The 16350-nt window shown below is 40.8% G+C and overlaps 3 protein-coding genes across 6 annotated transcripts; 2 read left to right on the plus strand and 1 right to left on the minus strand.

Moving 5' to 3' along the window:
• Positions 1-3238: 3238 nt before the first annotated feature.
• Positions 3239-4117, plus strand: LOC148926764 (uncharacterized). Its single transcript, XM_089059244.1, has one exon. The coding sequence runs from the start codon at positions 3239-3241 to the stop codon at positions 4115-4117; it is 879 nt and encodes a 292-aa protein (XP_088915370.1).
• A 66-nt stretch (positions 4118-4183) lies between these two features.
• Positions 4184-6318, plus strand: LOC125209259 (uncharacterized). Its single transcript, XM_089059245.1, has 4 exons — positions 4184-4201; positions 4334-5350; positions 5415-5607; positions 6182-6318. Exons 1-4 carry the CDS (start codon positions 4184-4186, stop codon positions 6316-6318), a joined length of 1365 nt encoding a protein of 454 aa, XP_088915371.1.
• A 5178-nt stretch (positions 6319-11496) lies between these two features.
• LOC148926765 (FT-interacting protein 3) lies at positions 11497-15500 on the minus strand. Of its 4 annotated transcripts, none has more exons than XM_089058731.1 (4): positions 15203-15500; positions 14786-14851; positions 14366-14428; positions 11497-14164 (listed from the first exon to the last, which is right to left on the minus strand). In XM_089058731.1, the coding sequence occupies exon 4, from the start codon at positions 14141-14143 to the stop codon at positions 11825-11827; it is 2319 nt and encodes a 772-aa protein (XP_088914857.1). In that variant the 5' UTR covers positions 14144-14164; positions 14366-14428; positions 14786-14851; positions 15203-15500; the 3' UTR covers positions 11497-11824. The 4 variants fall into 4 exon arrangements, with proteins under 4 accessions (XP_088914857.1, XP_088914858.1, XP_088914859.1 ...); XM_089058732.1 differs by lacking the exon at positions 15203-15500 and adding an exon at positions 15027-15141; XM_089058733.1 differs by lacking the exon at positions 14366-14428.
• Between the last annotated feature and the right edge of the window lie 850 nt (positions 15501-16350).

A 16350-nucleotide genomic window follows, 5' to 3' on the forward strand; every position in this document is an offset into this window, starting at 1 on the left:
TGGTTAATGTTGTAGTCTTCAAAATTGATTAGTTGAGTCTTCAAAATTGATTGGTTGACGGTGGGCGCTGGCTGCACTATTCAAAATTGATTGCACAAAACACCATTTCTTTTATTTTTATTTATTTATTTATATATTCTTAAATGTTGATTTTAAATTCAAATTGGATCTCATTTCTCTCTATTTTTATCTATATTAAATACTCCTCTCTATCCTTACACTCACCTCATTTTAGTGTTAACAAGAATTTCTCTCTTCAATCTCTCAATTTAAACTATCCATTTCCTTGATCCTATTTATTTTATAATTTCAAACTATATGACAAAAAAAAATTAACGGAAAAAACCGTGAAACCGCGAAACCGAACCTAAACCGCTACGAACCGTCCGAAAACCGGCGGTTCCAAACCGAAACCGAAACCATGAAACAGCCTCACGATTCGGTTCCGGTTCCATATTTCCCAAAACCCGAACCGGCGGTTCCGAACCGAAACCGCCGGTTCATGAACCGTGGGCAGGTCTAGCGGGACGGAGGGAATACCTAATTTAAAATGACAATTTTGTAAATATTCTCAAAACTCCCCTCTTTTACATGTATAGATATAGAAAGATAGATACATGAATTAGATAGTACTTATTTTCCAGCACTGAAATCCGTTTCTTTCAAATTCGAACATAAGGTCTTCTATTTTCCATTTATTTCATTTCATGCATTAATCCTTTTAATTCATGTTGGTATTAAATGCCAGAACAAGTCATACAGTCAGTGTCGGATTTAGGGGGGGGGGGGGGGCAGGAGGGGGCGGTCGGCCGTTCAGAGAGCCTAAATTTTTTCTTGAATCGAGCCGAAAATAGCATATCTGCCCCCTCTGTGGAGTGTAGAAATATATTTTGTTTTCATTAAATGTCATATAAAATGGAGTGGTCTAATGGTTTGGGTGGTGGTTTCTTTCTAAGAGATCCAAGGATCAACCCTTAGCAAGAGCATATTTTTTTCATTTTTTGCTCTTTTAGTTTATCAATTCATATTTCTTTCTTATCATCAAAGTAATACCTTTAAATACTTTATAAAATCTAAACTTTTACTGATTTTCATATATTATGTTGTTATATCTATTTTTTAGTTAAAATTGTTTTTAATCTTGTGTTAATGTTTTTTTGTCATAAAGTACTTATAATTTGTGATCCATGCATCTTAATTATTCTCTATGTGAAAAAATAAACATTTAAATATTTTTGAAATCTAAATATTTATTGCTCTACTTATATCACTTTTGTATATAATATTTACGATGATTTTGAATGTATATAATATTTACAATAATTTGTATTTTTAAATGAGTAATACATATTTGCAAGCTAATGCATGTTTATATTTTATTAATGAAGCTAGTGCTACTTATATATTAATATAATTTTATTTATTTTATTATTAAAAATAATATTAAATTAAATATTTAAATATTAAATTTTTGCTCCCGCCATTTTTGAGGTCTGGATCCGCCATTGCATTCGGTGTAAGTGATTCATGTTTGTAAAAAATGAACAATGTGTGGAATCAATTTTTTTGTAATCTAATGGCATATTTTATAAGTTGAACTATTTGTTTTTTCAATAAGAGATATAAAATTGGGAAAAAGTGTGTAGATCTTAATATAATGGACATTTATTTTCTTCAATAATTTGGAACCTTGATTTAGATATATACCCGAATACTATTTGATCTATGAATGTTCTCAACTCCCAAAGAATTGTGAATACACTAAATTGATGTATAAATTAAAAAAATGCCAGAATATTTATTCTCTTTATGGTTAATTCGGCAAAAAAAAATGTTTTGATTCGAAAGCAATGGCCATATATGTTGAGGCCCACCTAAAATGGGCTATAATTTTATACTTATATCGAATTAAAAAGCTTAGTACTTGCGTATATATTTCTGGTGGGGCCCATAACCATTATCCTGGTTCCTACTTAGTAATTTGAGCGAATTGCACCAGATGGCTCTAACTTTTCGATTTGTTTCACCGGATACCCCTAACTTTAAAAAATCCCACCACAGGTATTTGACAAAATATATAATCACAAACCTTGTTTTTTCGGACCATAACGCCCTTAGGGCTTGAAAGGGCAAACTGGACCTTTTACGATGTCGCCCCTGCATCAAGTCGGTTGTCCTCTCTGTTCCATGAGAATGCAGACGGACGCCACCCCATCCCTAAACTCTATCAAACCTGTATTGATATTTTGACAATTGAAACAATTGGTTTTTATTTCTCTTTCCTATTTCCCTCCATAAATTTCACTTCATCATTTTCTTAATTTCACTTCATCATTTTCTTCTCGCACAACTCTCATCTCACCACATTTTTCTTCTCGCACAACTCGCCATTGTTATCAATCATCAATGCCTCCAAAACGAAATCGAAGTTCCGCTGGAGCGTCCTCCTCCCGTTCGTCAGATGGGGCAATCAAATCACACCCACCAAGCATTACAGCATGAGGTTGAACCAATTGAACACACTGAAAACGTGTCAGAGGTTAGCACACACATGTGCACTGCAGTTGTGATTTATGTAGTACGTATGGTGTTAATTTGTGATTGTATGTTTAAATCAGATGGGACAATCAATTCATAGCCAAGATGTACAACATGTTGAAGCCATTGACGAACCAGAATGCATGGCAGTTGACAACACTGTGTACAAGCCGACCCTGGATTTTTCAGACGAAGCTCAATGTCAACCGCAGTCAGAAGCTCCCATTATCGACGAGATGTCGGATGAATTGCTAATGAACGGATTTGAACGTGATGTGGAACATGCTGGACCAGAAGTACAAGCTGGACCGGAAGTGCAGATTGAACCGGAAGTACAAGCTAAAGTTGGACCCGAAGTGCGGGTTGGATCGGAAGTACATGATGGGCCAGAAGTAGAACCTCCAGATGAGGTATACATTCCATCGTTTGATTACGTTCCGGACGGTTGTCATCTCCATAACGAGGGACCGCCGACTGATGATGAAGATGAGGAGGTTGACCATTTTATCTCGTTGGCACATATGTTGGCACATATGTGCCGAGATGAGCAGCTATTTACTTCATACTACGAATCCATTTTCCAGCAATAACATGTGAATCAGGAGCCAGAGACTGTCGACCAGACGGGTGAACGCGAATACCAGCCGGGGTCAGGGGAGAAAAGGCGGAGGAAGTATTCGCCATATGTGGAAAAGTGAACATGACAGATAACCCACTTTTCAAGGAAGAACTTGTGGACGAGCTACAAGATATGGATGACCTTAAAGATTTGGAGGGTTTCAAGAAGAGAGGCATAAAGTATACCCCGTTCAAGCTCCTTCCTAATGAGCTTCCGTTGTGGAAGCCTGGTCATGTTTTTAAGCATAGAGATTTCTTCTATGACGTGTTGAGGCAGTACGCAATAATGTCCAGAAGGCGGGTGCACGTGAAAAGAAATGACGGCGACAAACTTCGTGCGATTTGTAGAGGGCAAGGCTGTGAGTGGTATGTTTATTTGAGGAAGCTCGAATCACACAACGGCCATGATTATGTGGTGATGAATATGCAACGCGATCATGCGCACACATGCTCCCAAGTGTTGGATCAGAAGTGGTTGACGGCAAAGTGGCTAGGCGAGCGTTACATGGAGAAGATCAAAGCCAAACCTCACATTCCACTTGCAGCTATACGGCAATGTGTGGATGAAGATTTTGGGCTTAAGATAGGTAGGATGAAGGCATATCGGGCCAGAGAGCACGCACTGGACGGCACTTTCGGCTCTGCGGCTACCCAATATCGAAACTTGTTCTACTACAAAGCCGAATTGGAGCGGACGCACCCTGATTCAAGCGTACATATACAGTATGAGAGTTCGAGGGATCCTGGCGCTGTGGGTCCGAGATTCCTCAGGTTCTACTGCTGTCTAGGTCCATTGAAAAAGGGATGGAAGCAGTTATGTCGGCCAATTATATTCTTCGACACTTGTTTCTTGCGACGAATGTACAAAGGACAGCTCATGACAGCAATGGGAATTGATCCCAACAATGGCTGGTGGCCGATTGCTTGGGCCGTGACTGAGGCAGAGAGTTATGTCCAGTGAAAGTGGTTCGTGGAATACTTGTCTGAGGACCTTGAATTGCATGCAAATGGCCCACGATTTGTGTTTATGTCTGACCAACAAAAGGTATGGCCACTGTGATTTCACTATTACATAATGTACTTCGTTTGTGATTTATTTTTTTATGTGATTTTATTAATACATTATGTATGGTCAATGTGATTTTGTGATAATGTTTGTGTTCCATTCGATGGGCAGGGTCTTGCAAAGGTGATTCTTAAAGAATTCTCACAGAGCGAGCATCGATTCTGTGTTCAGCACATATACAACAATTTCAAGAAGAGGTTCGTCGGGGAAAATTTTAAAGAGCGATTGTGGGAGATTGCCGCGAGTACCACCATCGAACATTATGTGGATAAGATGGATGTTTTGCAAACCGAGTATCCCCAAGCACATCATTGGCTTTCTGGAGTTGCTCCCAAAGAAAAGTGGGTGAAGGCATTTTTCTCTCCACATACTTGTTGTGATGTGCTCCTAAACAACATCTGTGAGACATTCAATTCGAAAGTTACATTGGCTCGAGAGAAAGCAATTATCAGCATGTTGGAGGACATTCGAACGAGTCAGATGGAATGGATTCAGATCAGAGGTCAGTGGATCAAAAGCTACGACCACACAGTCCCTCCTGTTATCAAGGAGATTGTGGATAAGTGGTACTCGCGTGCTTCATCATGGAGGGCTACATGGAATGGAGAGTCTTCGTACCAAGTAACAGGGCCGTCTGGCCAATATGTTGTCAACATGTCCTCTTTTACATGCTCTTGCATACTGTGGCAGCTAACCGGAATCCCATGCACTCATGCTATTGCAACAATCAACAAGAATGGCGAGGATCTGATGCGATACGTCTCTCGTTATTATTTGAAGTCAACAATGATCATGCTGTACGAGAATGTCCTTTACCCAATCAATGGGGTGGACAACTGGCCCAAGAGTTCTTACGGTTCTTTGGAACTGACGCCCCCCAGGTCAAAGCGACAGCGATGTAGGCCGAAGAAACTGAGGCGTGAGGAGCCCCAGATTCGTCTTCATGCGGACGGAGGTGAGTCACTGCGACGAACCTTCGTGATGAAATGTCGTCGTTGCGGTCAGGAAGGTCATAATAAGAGGACATGCAGCAATGATCCTCGGACAGATGCTCGGTCTGAGCTTGGGTCGCGTGAGCGTGATGAGAGTACTTTGCCTGAATCGTCAAACAATCGCAAATGCCAACAGGTACTATAGCATCTACAACTATATTCTCTACTCGTACGCTCACTTCTGATATATATTATTGCAGCTTAATGATTCGGATCCGGGACCTAGCACTCGGACCAGGGCCAGGACTCAGCCTCAGTGGACCACGGCCAGGACTCAGCCCAGTGGACCAGGGCCAGGACTCATCCTCAGCGATGTGGCCGCCGCAGTGATCAAGATCGACTGTCTTACTTGCTCTAAAAACTTGGTGTTTGTTTGGGATGATTTCAGTGTTTGTATGTTACAAAACTAGTGGTTTTTGGTTTTGGTTAATATTTTGTGGCAGTGATTATATGATATGTATGTTAACGATGATGATATATTTCGTGGCAGTGATTTGTAGCAAATTACTCTAGTGTTTTGGTTAATTTTTGTGGCAGTGATTTGTATCAAATTACACTAGTATTTTGGTGGCAGTGATTTGTAGCAAATTACTCTAGTGTTTTGGTTAATTTTTGTGGCAGTGATTTGTAGCAAATTACACTAGTATTTTGGTGGCATGTGATAGAGTACTTACTCTATTTTGTCGGGGGGTTTTTCATTTGAGGACATAGTTTGTGATTTCAGTCATAGTTTCGTAACTTCAATCGTGATTTCAGTCATTCTTGAAAAACTTCAATCGTGATTTAGATTGAAGTCATAGTATAATACTTAACTTCATGTAACTTCATTCGTCATGTGTTAGAAAACACAACATAGCTTATAACAGTAGAAAAATTACAAAGCATAACAACAAGATTGTGATCTTTAACTTTCGGGAAGTAGTTGTTGTCTTAGTAATTTGTAGTGTCAATGCTTCACACTCTTCAGTTTTCATGGCCAGTTGTAACTTCAAGGCTTCAAAATCATCGGTTTTCATGCGCAATTTCTCTTGCAGAACACCTTCAAGTAGCGATTTGGCTCTAAGCTCAGATCCGAATTGGTCTCGTTCAAGTTTCACTCTCTGAAAGTAAATGTCTTGGCTTGGGGATAGACCCGCGTCAACCCATCGAAAAAACTTGCAATCATTTTCCTGCATACTACTTTGTCATTAAACTTTCTGCCAACAAAAATAATGGAAAAACGAAAAAAATACATGATTTTAACCTTCCATATTGGGCAGCGATAGTAACGTCTACCCGGGTTAGCAGTTGTCCTAGATGTCACAAGCTCAGCCTCTAGATCGTGGTTACAATTCACAATTTCGGGACGAGGCCAATTCCAATTGAAGCTTGACCCGAAAGATTGAGAAGAAGAAGACATTGCAACACGACCTGAATTCAATTCAACATTACAAATTCCAGATCAGCATTGCAATGTCGCCGAAATATAGCAGAAAACATAAAATCATTATTCCAGATGCCCAACTCCCAACAACCATAAAATTCAACAAAGAATTGCAAAATAAAATTCCAGAAGCCCGACTGTAACCCTACAAAACCTGACTTGACTTGACAAAATAAAATTCAACCAAGAATTGCTAATTAATTTGAATGATATTTTAAAAAAGATCAACAACAAATCACTATTGCTCGCTCAAATGAAATCCCCTAAAATGTGGAGACCACCGTAACCCTACCAAATACAATTGCAAATAAAACCCCTAACTCGTTGGCGCCAATCAATCTACCAGTCTAAAGGGAAGAGAAAATCGCAAACTTTACAACTTACAAAAAACAAACAGAAGAAGTAAGAAGGTCGAGTTAGGTATGGTGATGCTTGGGGTTCACAAGGAATGAAAGGAGACAGAAATTATTACAGAGGAGAATAAGAAATGAAATTATTAGAGAGGAAAATAAGAAAGAAAATAGGAGAATGGAAAAATAGAGTCTATGCTTTTTTAACATCTGCTTACATTGCAGTAAGTAGGTGTGCAGAATAGGGCTGCAGAATAATGTAGGTTTTGTTCGTAAAGAGACTAAATTGCCCTTCAGCCAATTTGGGCATTTTCGTCCGAAAAATGGTAAAAAAAACACAAAGTTTGTGATTATATATTTTATTAGATACCTATGGTGGGATTTTTTAAAGTTAGGGGTATCCGATGAAACAAGTCGAAAAGTTAGAGCCCTTTGCTGCAGTTCGCTCTAGTAATTTCTGTATATGGAGAATGGCGGTTTTTGGTTAATAGAAGAATATTCAGAAGTTAACATGTTGAATAAATATAGCTGAATTTTATGGAGTAGATTATTAGTGAAAAGATAAATTAAAAGTCTAGGTTATAAAAGTAGTTTATACAATTGGAAGAAATTCGCTATCGACTGGACCATTTAATTGGGCCATGATTTATTCCATAAAATTGAACTAAAATTGGTCCATTTATATATTTTTGTTATTTTTAAGAAATTCTAACTCAATTTTTTTCTGCAATCTAAAAGATGTAAATTCATTCAATAAAAATTAGTAAAAAATAAAATTAGGAAACCAGGGTTGGGAGGGATATATAGATTGCACAATAAATGGTCAAATGCTCCGAGCATAACTGATTCAGGAAAAGTACATTTCAAAAAACAAAACTCGTAGTCCGTATTTTATTTCAGGTTATCCCACTTGACGAAGAAAATAAATGAATCAAGACGAAGGGATTAATTTCTATAGATGAAACAAAAGGAATCACTTTTAGATTTTGATCAGGAAGTTCTATTCCTTCTTTTGAAGATGATTTATGTAAAAAATATATTAATAGCAAGTTTAAGATAGAAAAAAGAATATATGCACAAAAAAGTTAAGAATAAATTGTTTCTAAATGTACACACTGATTGATTATATGGGAGAGTTGGTTTAGTGCATTTCATTAAAATGCACAATGTGAAATTAGAGCATCAAAACTGGGGAAGGATCCAATCACCACTATCCTAGTCCACATCTTGTTGTACATCGTCATGTGCTCATACTCCCCAGTCCCACCGGGCTTCTCTATCGCGGTGTTCCCATGCCTTCAGCTCTTCTTCCCACTCGACAGAGGAGAAGTATATTGTAGTACACCTTATATGCAATATAATGTGTCCAATCCCTATTAGACTTACATTCTTATTTTACTTTAGTTCGAGTTCCGAATGAAAAATTACATTAGCATATGTTGGTACAAGATTTTGAAGCTTTGGTCGACAGTTGTTGAGCAAGAAAGATTTACACTTTCTATACTAAGAGCATCTCCAATGGCGGCTAGCGGGCCGGCTAGCCGATTCCCGGGCACTAGCTGGTCCGCTAGCCGACCATTGTAACCAGCGAGCGCCAAATCGGCGAGCCAAACGGCTAGCCCACGCCAATTCCCGGGCCCTGGCCGATGGGCTAGCCGATCCGCTAACCGCCATTGTAGGCGCCCGATCGGCTAGTGATCAGCCAGCGCCATTTTTTTTTTTAATTTTCGAAACTCTATATATACGCTATCTAAACGTCATTTTTATTTGCACCACTTGTTTTAACGAGTTACTCTCTCTCTTAATTTCTGTACAAGAGCAATAACGCGAAATGGAGAACAAAAACGGTTCTCCTCCAGTGACGAGCGGGTCGCAAACTCCCACCATACCCGTGGGAGGTGGATGGGATCCGATGGGCGGGTACTACAATATGTATGGCTGGTCGCAGATGATGCCGGGGAGCCGAGGGTAGTAGTATGCCGGGGTGGCAGGGGGTGCCGGGGGTGCAGATGATGCTGGGGTGGCAGCCGGGGATGCCGGGGGGGGACAATGTCTATCACCCCAGTCTTGACTTTTTGACTGCTTCTTCCCACACATCGACCCCAGCGGAGACGCAATACACTGGGGTTGAAACTTTCTCCTTAGAGGAGTTGGGGATGGATCTGGAGGACTCTCCCATTCAAACAGGGGGAGTACGTTGGGGTCGGGATCGGGGCGCATTGAAGAAGAAGAAGAAGAAGAAGAAGAAGAAGAAGAAGAAGAAGAAGAAGAAGAAGAAGAAGAAGAAGAAGAAGAAGGGCAAAGGGGTGGTCGGCGAGTCGTCGCAGCCGGATGATGACGGTAGTTCGGGTAAAGTACGGAGGAAGTGGACGGATGAGGAGAACGTCACCCTGTCCAAGGCTTGGGTGAGTGTGTGCGAGGATCCCCTCCAGGCGAACAATCAGAGGATCATCAACTTGTGGGCTAAAATAGCAGCAGCCTACAAGAGATTTTACCCGGACGGGGAGGAGTGCCGAAAGCAGTGGGACCGAATCAGGGCTGCGGTCTCCCGATTTGCGGGGTTGTAGCCAACAACCTCCGCACGAAGACCAGCGGCCAAACTGACGACGATGTCAGGAGGATGGCGGAGGCGCAGTTCCCCTTGAAGGGGGTTTATAAGGAGTTCACCTTCTGGAACTGCTATGAGGTACTGATAGATTCAGAGAAGTTTCGAGCGGGTGTCGATGCTGGTTGGCCGAAGAAGCAGCGGCTGAACCTTGCCGGTGATTACAGCAGCAGCGGTGGTTCCCACGACCTCCCTGACGATGCTCAGGATTTCTCGTCCCCTCCATCGTTTACTCGCCGCTCCCGCCCGGTTGGTCAAAGGACGGCGCAACGGGCTTCTAGGGGAGTCGCCCAGGGGTCCAAGGAAGTCCAGTCGGCATCCCCCCTACTGGCAAGTCGTCAGCCGAGCTCTCCCACCTCGCGTGTCAACAAACGCAGCTGAACATGTGGAAAATCGTAAATCAATGGAATGCGGCATCGTAAATCAATGGAATGCGGCAGATGACCCTGTGGAGAAGGGGTTTCTTTTTGAGATCCTTCAGAGTATGCGGGCTGATTTGGCCTGCGCACGTAGGGCCATGGGAGACGAGGGGGACTCAGATGCGGCAGATTTGGGGTTCCCGGGTAGCGGCGACGAGAAGTGAGGCGGGGATCGTGCGTGGAAGCGGGATGGGTTTTTTTTTTAATTATGTAAAAAAAAATTTGTACATTTTTTTAATTTAAATAAAATTATCGCATTTTCCCGTATCTGTGTCGTAAATTTAATTCCGTATTTTGCGTGATCAAAATTTATTTATTTTTTATAATTTTGCTGGCCTATGGCTAGGCTATTGTTTGTCCAGTTTCTTGTCCTGATGATGTGGCAGACAGTTTCTAATCCTAGATGATGTGGCAGAAAGAGTTTTTTGGCTAGGCTATTCATGGCCTATGGCTGGCCTAAAGCGCCTAAAGCTATTGGAAATGCTCTAATACTAATGTGAAACTTTTACTACTTATTCACAGTCAAATAAAGAACATACTCTCTCCGTTTCACTATAGTTGAGTCATTTTACCATTTCGGGAAGTTTCTTCATAGTTGAGTCATTTCATTATATGGTAACTTTTTTCTCTTTCTTACTTTACTCTATCTACTTTATTCATTTTATACTTTATTCTCTGTACCTTTTTCTCTCTCTTACTATTTTATATATTTATTTAACATACCTAACATTCATTTCTAAAATTCCGTAACGAAAAGTTTTGCCTCAAGTATAGCGAAACGGAGGGAATAAATTTTGTCAGATTGCAGCACATGATTTGGACCAATTTCTCTGACGCTTTCTCTGATTCAATGCCCACCAAGTTAAAAGCCTAAAGGGGTAACTTTTACTTTTCTAATTAGAAATTTCATATTTTGACCACTTATTCTATCTCAATATTATTTTATGATTTTATCAAAATGTGACCAAAAATATATCATTAATTACGGAACCACCCATTGGAGTATTATTTTATTTGTTGTTTAAGGAATGTTCAAAGAAACATGTTTTTGTGTCTCCACTCTCCTTACTTTTACCACTAAATTAACGCCCATTTTACTCAAAAATAAAAAAACAATGTAATGCCCGCTTATATGTTAAACCTTATACAGTAGGCCAATGTTTGATAATACAGAATGCAAAATCAAAACACAAAAGATAATTAATACACAAAATAATGATTATTATTATTTTGAATTTAATTTATTACTAATATTTTCTGTGCATATGTTTGTCACTGAAATTTTCAAAATAAATTAAAAACAAACTAACAATAACCTTCATGTTACAACTCTGCGCTACTAATTTGCATACTCCGAACCCTATATTTACCAACCTATATTTACAATAATTCAAATATAAGATTAAATACTAGCTACATGTGACAGAGGATTCAAATAATTGCAACCATTTAAACACACAACTTGTACAAAATGGAGATACAAAATAGGTCAAAATGTGACATTTATCTCACTCCAAATTCATATATAAAGATGAAGGATACTTAGGGTTCAAGAACAGATTGAATGAAATAACAAGCTAGGAAATAGTAGTAGATATTAGCATGGATCTGTCTCAAAATAACCACCTTTTCCAAACCACAGATCCTTCAAAAATAAATAAACCTAAAATTCCACAAAATATTAAAGTTTTTCATCAGATATTAACTTACATAACCAAGCCCCTCTTGTCAAAACAGCAAACAAGCTTCCTCGCCGGCATATTCTATGCCGGCCGGCGATTGCCCTGAAACGGCCTCCAAAAACCTGAGCTGCTCACAACATGCAGTCAGTTCTCGCCGGCAACCTCCGGAAGAAGTTTATGGGCACGGAAGGGAGCTTGTACCGGAACCTCGGATGTCTCAAGACATAGAATCCGCCGAGGAGGGCCACGACTTGGAACGGGGTGACATAAAGGACGACGGCCGAGATTAAGCAAAAGATGACGAACAAGGCTGTCGCCCGAGGGTCCCGCCAGCTGAGTAGGTTCTGCAGTCTCTCACCTTGCGTTGCCAAGTCGCCGACGACTGTCTGGATCCGCCCCGCAATGCTCCGCAGACGGTCGTACCTCATCCGGACGATGTCGGCAGGGCGGGAGGTCGGGAACGTGTCGAACTCCTCATCGAGCTCGTCGGGATGGGCGTTGTCGGCGCAGGAGAGGCGAGTGTCCATGTGGGGCGGGTGCCTCGGCCTCCACCGGTAGTACCACACGCCGATCAAGAACAGGTAGAGAAAGACCGTCGGCAAGATCAGCTCCGGATACATGACGAGGATCAGAAACAAGATGTGGATGAGCACAGTGGTGATCGGGTTCTTCCAGTTGCAGATCTGATCGAACCATTTCCCGACAGCGATCAGCCCGCTCATCACACCCATGATCCGGAAGAAGTTAGCCTTGCTCCGCCTCATGCTCCACATGTGCGAGCCAACGTCGAGCATATACTCGACCACCTCCTTCCTGAGAGGCGGCTCAGCCCGACTCAGCCTTATCGAGACGATCTGAGTCGCCTGGTGCCTCAAGCTGTCAAGCTGACTGACGGTTAGTGGGTGAATATAGTGCATTTTAGGCAGCAGCGGCTGCGAGTACAGATGCATCATGTTCACCAAAGATGAGCAAGTGAACCGCACAGCTAAATGGATTTCGCCCATCTTCTTCACCCCCGATGGATGCAAGACGAGAAGAGGATACGAATGAGTGTACACACGATCCGTTTCCAAAGTCGAAAGGCGAATCCTGACCTTCCCGATTCTAGAATCCCTACCACCTTTATCCCCTCCTTGCAAATGACAATTGTCGAACACACCAATGGTTACAACAGTGCAAGGATCGTAGACCTCCCACGTGTACTGCTCGTTCCACTTTGGAGAAAAACTATCAATAATTGTCCTCGTCCTGACCCACTTCTGTCCGTATTTGGCAACACAGTAAGCATCAGTCGTCGCCCTTCCATCCTTCGTTTTCATCGGAGAAAGCCCCTGCGCATTCAAAATCCCCAACTCGAGAACACCAATGCTCGACTTCCATAGCACTTTAGCAGTTGGCCTAAGATCGCTGCTGTAGTGAGTGGATTCGTCCAAGACGTGATAACCGCCTTCAAGACAAATTCTCATATGAATCTTGCTGGCAAACTTCATGTCCTTTTTCTTTTCACCTTCGACTATTATATGTTTCTCCAGATTAAACCACCTCGTATTCACGGGCTTGTGATCCAACCTCCTGTCCACATACTGCAACGGGATACCACATCTTCCCAAAACCTCGTCTTTGTTGGGAGCAACACGGTCTTCCACACTCAAAATCAGTGGCTCCTCAAAAGGCTCTGCAGCCACGAACATCAAATCCTCATTCCACAGAGGATTGATACTTTTGCTCATCGAAACTCGTGTTCTCAGTGCTTGGTTCCCTAGAATGGCCTTCACATAAACCTCGGGAAAACGACCTTTGTCGCTGGGCTGCAAGTCCTGAGCTTCAATCACGTTTACTCTCAGGTACCAGAGCTTAGGCGAGAGATAGACCTTCGACCTGATATTTGCAAGACCGTCAGCACCACTGACCGTCGCAGCATCCGAGTGCCACGCCTCTGGGAATGCCTCGTCGGCCTGTGTGCCCATCCAGACAGCCAGCATGAGCTCGCCCTTCGCCTTCTCACTCTTCCTATCCTCCAACCTATACCACTGCGGGGCCAGGGGGCTGTCGGGAGGAACCCTTTTCGGGATCTCATTCAGATCGAACACAACCCGGCCAATAAAGTCATCCTTCACAACATCCTTATCTTTCACAGAAACCTCGAGAGCAGAGGCCTGGATCCGCTCCTTCGAGAAGGCAAACACCTGATTCCACTCAGGATTCGACTTCTTCTCGAAATGGCGAGTCGTGCCCTTGTAGTTTCCAAGCCTAACCTCGACATACGGGTCACAACTACCGGAAACATCCTTTCCAGGTAAATCTTTTGCCTTCACGACACGTACATAGAGGTACTGCATTTGCTCAACAAGGTCATAGGTGCTTGTCAGCTTATCTCCAGTCACCTTCCCCCCACCAAGGTGGGGTTTGGTTTCCTTCAACGAGAAATCTTCCATTGGTGGCCTCTGCATTTTTCTCAACCTCCTTTATACCTGTAATGGTACAAAATCTTGAATCAGGTTACAAATACCAAATCAAAACAATCTTGGAAATCCAGATTGGCTAAGCATAAATAATCCTTTAATACAACAAGATTGAGCTAACTCTAAAACTAACATGATCTTCCAACAGAAAGAGAGCAAAACTAAAATTATACTACAAGTACGAAATTGCTTCTAGTTTTCAATCAAAACCTGATAGAGAAAATTCGTGCAAGGCCTAAAACACGAAGTAATGCTTCTCAGGGTGCTTCAAACCTGTGGAACGAAAGCAAGAAAAGACGGGGATACAGAAAATAAGAATTAGAGTGGTACACAAGCGGAAACAATGACACGACACAAAGGAGAAAGCAATCCACAAAGCAAAACCCGAATTGATTCACCAAGATTTCATACCAAGCTACTTAAAAGTGGGTTCATAAAATATGAGGCAAGAATGTAACTGAACACATACATAGTTTAGAACTTTTAAATAAATGTGAGGCCCTCCCATCCCCAAATAGCAATAAAATTGTAAGCACTTAGGGAACATACAAACTAGCAATTCGAACAGATAATAAACATAACAAACTCAAAATCAGTAGTATATTTTGAAAAGTCAGACAAGTAGAGAACCTTGTGAAGAAGATTTTGGAAATCCCAAAACATAACCTCAAAGCTTCAGATCTGAGTCCCTAAATCCTGTGGAAAAAACAAGAGAGAAACTCAAGATCAAACAATTGATCAGCAATAAAAAAGCAAAACACGCACACTGTCTAAGAATGTGGAATGCCTAAAGCTAAAAACATTCTAAATTGCAACTCATAAATAAAAAAAGTAAAAACATTTAACACAGATCTTAAAATTAAAAACCCACCAAAACAAAGAAAGAGAGAGAGAGGAAAAATCCAGAAAGGCAGCTAAGAAGCTCATACATATATTTCTCTTATGGGGTTTGTGTTTTTACAGTCAAAATAAGTAAAGGGCTGCTTTAAATAAAGAAAGATGCAGGTAAAGGTGAAAAGAGAGAGAGGGGGGGAGATGTGAATATACCTTGAGGTTCATGATAAGGTTCTTGAGCAGATGGATTGAGGGGAGAAGAAAGAAGAAAAATAAAGCAAGGGAATAAAAAGGAGAGAAGGGGTTTTTGTTCTTTCGAATCAATGGAAAAGAAAAAGCAAATACACAAAACCAGAGAGCTCCAAACAGAGCAATTTTCTTTCCTTTTTTCTCACAGAAATTGGAAAAAGGGAGAGAGAAGAAAACATAAATTTAAAGAGGGTTGTGGGGGACACTGATGAATCTGCTTTATCAATGCCATTGCCACCGAACCCAACTGTGTGTACTGTGTGTACTGTGTGAATTTTCTTTTTTTTTCTTTTTTTTAATTACTTAGAGTACGAATGTATGTGTAGGTATAAATTTGTTCTCTCTATCTCTATCTGTCTGTGTGGTTTTCCTTTTTCTTTTTTTTTTCTTTTTTTTTTCTTTTTTTTTTTTACTGTAGGGCCCATGTCACGCGTGCTACGACTTTGGTCGGGAAATGGCACGTGCCGACGCCATGTATATTGCGCCGAGGCTTATCGTGTGCGTTGGCTTTAGTTACTTTTGCTGATGTGTAATAAATGTAAGAATATAACAATTTCTATTTCTGTGAATAAATTACAGTATGATACGCGAATAAGAACTATACTACTCCTTTCATCCCATAAAAATTGACAAAACTTTTGGACACGAAATTAAAAATTTATATTAAATAAATAAGAGAGATGAAAAAAGTAGAAAAGATAAGAGAGAGTAAAGTAAATAATGGAATAAAGTAAGACTGATTAGATGTTTTATCTTTTGTTAAAAAAGAAAATGACTCAACTTTGTTGGAACGAACTAAAAAGGAATACGACTCGACTTTTATGGGACGGAGAGAGTAATAAATTTGTTTTTCAGGGATTACAAGCATCAGATAATTATTCTATCAATAAAATAAGTAAGTACGGAGTATTTCCTCCGTCTCGTCTAAGCTGACACATTTCTTGGCCAGCACGGGATTTTAAAGTGTTTAATTACAGAGAGAAAAGTAGGTATAAATATTAAAATAAAGAGAGAAAGAAAAATGAATATTTTAATAGGAGTGAGAAAAGTGGTTGGTCGTATTAATTGAAAAGAGAAAGTTTCTAAAAAAGGAAATGTGTCAGTCTTAGTTT

Source organism: Salvia hispanica, chromosome 5 (genome assembly GCF_029641045.1).
Source record: "Salvia hispanica isolate PSC_SH4W2 chromosome 5, Shi_PSC_v1, whole genome shotgun sequence".
In the NCBI taxonomy this organism is placed as follows: Eukaryota; Viridiplantae; Streptophyta; class Magnoliopsida; order Lamiales; family Lamiaceae; genus Salvia; species Salvia hispanica.